General features: G+C 44.9%; 1 protein-coding gene across 1 annotated transcript; it reads right to left on the bottom strand.

Annotated features, from left to right (window-relative positions):
• Positions 1-2729: 2729 nt before the first annotated feature.
• Positions 2730-4842, bottom strand: LOC137958760 (pectinesterase-like). The gene is made up of 2 exons (XM_068805881.1): positions 3733-4842; positions 2730-3605 (listed from the first exon to the last, which is right to left on the bottom strand). The coding sequence occupies exons 1-2, from the start codon at positions 4814-4816 to the stop codon at positions 2914-2916; spliced, it is 1776 nt and encodes a 591-aa protein (XP_068661982.1). The 5' UTR covers positions 4817-4842; the 3' UTR covers positions 2730-2913.
• Between the last annotated feature and the right edge of the window lie 506 nt (positions 4843-5348).

The following is a 5348-nucleotide window of genomic DNA, read 5'->3' as shown; positions in this document are numbered from 1 at the left end:
AAAAGCGACACCGGCTGAAATCCCTCGAAGACAAGTTGCATAGTCTCGAACACTCACCAAAACATCGACTGCCCGCTGTCGAAAACGAAGGAGACGAGCCGCATTGTCTCACTTAAAATGTTTACATGGAACAACCTTCTTGGTACATTGACCCTCATTTTCCGCATCACGTATGTCAGTTACAAAAAGCTTTCTATAGTCTCAAGCAAGTTCCTCGTGCCTGGTTCCAGCGCTTCAGCTCCTTTGTCACTCAACTTGGATTCTCTTGCAGTTGTGCTAACACTTCTCTATTTGTTTTTCATAAGCATTCAGACACTATATATATGCTCCTCTATGTTGATGACATAATTATTACTGGCAACAACTCAGCTCTTATCATCAGGTTCACTCATGAGCTTCATTATGAGTTTGCAACTAAAAATTTGGGTCAGGTCAGCTACTTTCTTGGTCTTGAAGCTTCGCCAACTACTAATGGCTTATTTATCGGTCAACTCAAATACGCACAGGATATTCTTACTCGCGCTTAGCTACTTGATAGCAAGCCGGTTCCTACGCCTATGGTCATTTCATAGCATTTGTTCGCAGATGGTTCTCTATTTTCGGATCCCACTCTCTACAGGTCTCTCATTGGTGCCCTTCAATACTTGACCATCACTCACCATGACATCGCCCATGCGGTCAACTCTGTTAGCCAATACCTGCATGCTCCCACTGAAGATCATTTTCTTGTTGTTAAACGTATTTTGTGCTATGTCAAAGGTACCATTCACTTTAGCCTTATTTTTCGTCCATTTGCTACTCATGCTGCTCTAGTTGCTTACTCTGATGCTGACTAGGCTAGCTGTCCTGATACTCGTCTCTCCACCTCTGGTTACTCCATTTATCTTGGGGACAATTTGATTTCTTGGAGTGCTAAAAAGCTGCCAACAATATCTCGTTCCTGCTGTGAATCTGAGTATCGTGCTTTAGAGAACACTACAGCTAAAATTATTTGGCTTACGCATCTTCTTACCGATCTATATGTTCCACTTCCACAACCACCTCTACTCTTGTGTGATAAAAAAAAAAAGAGTAATCTTCTTGTTACAGTCCTGGGTCATGGATCAAGCAACACGACGTGGGATCTGAGGCTCTAGCACTGTGAGTGTGTTACTGGACTTGGTAAGGTCAGAGAAAACCCTTTCTTGGACTGATCTTGATCAAGTGGTAAACACTCTCTTTGATGAAGGTAATATGGTGCTCAGTAGAGGTCAATAAACCAGATATGATGAACATGAAGGGTAGAGGGAAAGTGTTACCTTTTCTTGACCACAACAAAGAGGGTTTCACTCCTCTTCTTGCTACTGCTCGTGCTAGGATTGTAGTCCTAGCTTGGGTAGCCCTTGGCCTACGTTGGGAAGCTCCTTCCTAGCTTCTTGTTGGACTCAATGCTAGAAAGAGACATGCTTGATGCTGCTTGCGATGTAGGAGATGAAATCTCTCAATTCTGTCTCGGTAAGAGAGGGGAAAGCCTTCTCTTCTTGTTGGTGATGAAGAGGGGGCTGAAGCCTCTCTTTGAACTCAAAAAAAGGGACAGAAGGTCTCCCTCCCTTGCTCGGTATGAATCAATGGAGAATAGGTCAAGAGTGATGGTGGGATATGTAGATTTTTGAGGAAAATCTATACTTCGAGACCTTCAAGGGAGATCTCTAGCCCTAGAACTCGTCAAGGTGAGTCCCAAACCTATTTAGCCTAATTCTCAATGCTTGCCTTTTCTCTATTTTTGTACCCTTTAATTAGGGTTTGACGTCATAAGTGTTTTAGAGCTAAAAATGCCCATATTGCCCCTACGAACATAATCCTTACATACTTAATGAAAAATCATACTTAAAACAATATAAAATATGAATTATAAAACTACTAAACTCGTTGAGTCATTGTCTCCTCCTTTGAGTGGCTCGGTGTGCGATTGAGTCCACAACACTTCCTCAGCTCCAATCCAGTTTCTCACAAACACACCACACATGTTGAGTTAGATTATCATTTCCTTCGAGAACTTGTTGTTGTAGATAAACTTCACACACAATATGTGTCATCTCACCAACAAATTGAGGATATTTTCACCAAAAATACTCCACGCCTTCTCTTTGAATTTTTTCGATCCAAACTTCACGACGCTTAGCTTGCAGGGGGTGTGAATGGGAATGCAACGAAAGCCTACAGACCAGGTTTCCTTCCACCTGAACTGACGGATCACAAATCCGGCATAGACGGATCACAACGCTAGAATTAGCAATTTTTAGTTTACAATTTTATGTATAAATATGTGATGTAAATGGTTTCCAAAATCGTGGTGAATAAATTTTTTAATCTTTACACTAATTACATTCCAACTCTAACTCTATAAGATAAGTCTACCATGAAAAGATAACACAATCTACTAGAGGTCTCATATAACTTGAACTCTAACTCTTCTTTAATCACGTGGACATAAGAGAGGAGGCTGGCTCGTGGTCTTATCTTTGTAGGTCCCGCATGATCTTCTAACTCATGTTAATAAAGTTACCAACTCGTGGTATCTTTGTGGATCCCACTTGATCTTCAAATCTTCTAACTTAGTCTTGCTTGTTCTTCTTATCTCTTAACTCATGCAACTTAGGTGAGGAATCTTCTTGGCATCTTCGTCCTCGTGATGGATCTCACCAGCTCGTGTAACAATTTATATCAAGACCGGAGTGGTAACAGACTAATAGACAATTCATGATTGATTGGCTTTGATTACTTATTTTAAAAAACTTAAAAGAAGAGAAAATTCTAGATGAGGTGGTTTCAGCCTTCAGCCCAACCTTCAGGGCCACCGGAGCGAGGATAGGATACTCCTGTTGGTCATCAACCATCTGGTCAATCTCTGGTCTACTCTTCTTTCGTCTTTCTTCACAGTCCTAGCGTAAAGGGGAAACCGGAATTCCCCACCCAGCTTCCCCCCATTACAAAATTCTCCAGTGTGTAGCTTTGAGCTTCAGTGGCATTCGTAATGACCTTGAAACCCTTCCACTTCACCCTACCCTCGGTGGCCGCCCCTGCTCCCGTGTTTTGATACTCCCCGTAAAACAGTGTGTCCAGCGCGAAGTTCCCGTTCCAGGGATACCAACCCTCCGGCTGAATGACGTTGCTGAGGTTAGACTTCATCACGACGGTGCGCGAGTACTCCCTCCAGGGACGGCCTAGATAGGTGGGGAAGGAGCTCTGCACGGGGAGGAGATCGGAGGCGGCGGCTATGCGGCAGTTCTGGATCACGATGCCGGTGTTCTCGTCGGGGTTGTCTCGACCTTGGGCGGTGATCATGTTGCGTTGGCCGGGATTGGGGCGGCGAGGTTGGATGTCGCAGTCCTGGAAGACAACGGCGGCGTTGCCGAAGATGAAGTCGACGGTGCCGGTTATGAAGCAGGAGCGGAAGAACTGGCGCAGGGAGTGGACATAGAGTGTGTCCTGATATGCCACCATCTCGCAGTCGTAGAAAGCGGAGAGGTCCGACCCTACTCGGAGGGCCACCGCCTGAGCCTTCGAGGGTCCGGCCGTGTTCTCGAATCTTATGCCTCGGGCTAGGAAGTCATTCCCCACGATAGCTGCAAATGAAAAGGAAATCAATTAGTGAAAATTAGCGATACATCCAAGGATAGAGATACGCACTTTTCCTTGTAAAATGAAATGCAATTGAAGGAAACAGAAGATGAGGAAGAACGAAGAACTTACCAACTGTAGCGGAACGGAAAGTAGTGCTTCCGTCAACTACGTTCCGGCTACCTGTAATGATAGTGGTCCTCCGGTCATCTCCCAAGAACATCAAGTTTGTCTTCTTCTTGGGCACTTCGACGTTCTCTTGGTAAACTCCCGCCTTAATTCTTATCACATACCTCCTACTACTTTCCTCCGGTGCAGCCGCCACCGCGGACGAAACAGTTGTGTAGTCACCACTTCCGTCGACGGCAACTGTGACGTCTGCCGGAACGGATGGAGACTGCAAAAGCTTCCGATCAGCGGCTGATAACCAGCTCGGATACTTATCATCTTCGAGCTCTTCTTCCTCCATTCTTCTCCCTTTGAAGGAATTCTTCCCATTCTCCATCGGCATGTGGGAAACCGTCATGTTGCTCGCCATAGAAAGGACGTTGCTGCACATGTGTTTCACGTTAAGGACACCACTCTCGAACTCTTTCCTCAACTCTGTTTCAGCTTTATTGTAGGAGAAGCCATCAATGCACGTTTCCTGGTTAGTAATGGCGGCACTTAGAAGGATGTTTATGTCGTCGGCTTGTTCCGCGATGGGTTTGTTAGATGGGTAGACTTCGAAGCAACTGTACGTTTCCCGCAGCTCATCCAGAGTATCACCAAGGGTCTGGAGACAGTCGGCGAGAGCAACCTTCTCTCGGGGAGTCAGGTTTGGCTTCTGGGTCATCGTCTGCACCTTACCGTACGTTGATTGGACGGCTCCAACCGTTTGATTGATGGACGCTTCGATAACTTGTTTGTGAGTAGCGAGCGAGGAGAGAAGTGAAGGGTTGGAGGCGACGGTAGAGATGCACAGTTCGGGGTATCGAGTGGAGCTGCAAGACGATCGGAGAAGCGCATGAGATGTGGCAACTGTTGTGTCGTTTTCGTCGCCATGTTTAGATTTTCTGGCCACGCCGGTGGCAAGGGAGATGATAGCGGCGACAACGAGCAGAGAAGAAAGGAAGACGATGATGGGCTTTCTGTGTTTTCTGCCGAGAACTGCAATGCCCCGGCGTTGGTCGCCGGCATTGGACATTACAGGGAGAATTTCCGGCGAGCGGGTCATCTTCTCGGCCAGGAAGTAGAGCTAACTGGAAGAGTGAGCAGCGAAGAGTGCTGAGACAGGCTTTTAGTAGACATGAGATCAGGTAACTTTGATCTCTGTAAAAAGTTAAAAAATAATTATCAAACTGATCGATTAAAACGTTCACATAAACGCCAGACGTTATCAATTGTAATAGTTTATCAGAAACATCATCAGTAGGTGAAACCTTGATCACCTGATCAAATAATTTGAATATTCTTGAGGTATAAGTTAAAATACCGTCGCTAATCTAATCTCACCGGAGACTTTGGGCCGTTCGGCGAGTTTTTATTTTTTAGAGTTTTTTACTAAAATAACCATTTGATATTTTGAAAAATACCCAACTTTGACCGGTCCAATGTACATGTGGACAGTCAAAAGTGACACATAAGCTCTAACCACTTATGTGTCTCCACATCATCAGAGTGGTATGGTAGATGAACACATCGTCTGCCATGTCATTATTTTTTACACATAATCTGCCATGTCATTAAATGATAAGATTTTGAATAAA

The sequence above is a fragment of the Aristolochia californica genome, unplaced genomic scaffold, assembly GCF_029961685.1.
Source record: "Aristolochia californica isolate CCGP_79_NKW_82.1479 unplaced genomic scaffold, dmAriCali1.0.hap1 SCAF_3, whole genome shotgun sequence".
Lineage (NCBI taxonomy): Eukaryota > Viridiplantae > Streptophyta > Magnoliopsida > Piperales > Aristolochiaceae > Aristolochia > Aristolochia californica.
This window is presented reverse-complemented; position numbering and strand designations above follow the sequence as displayed.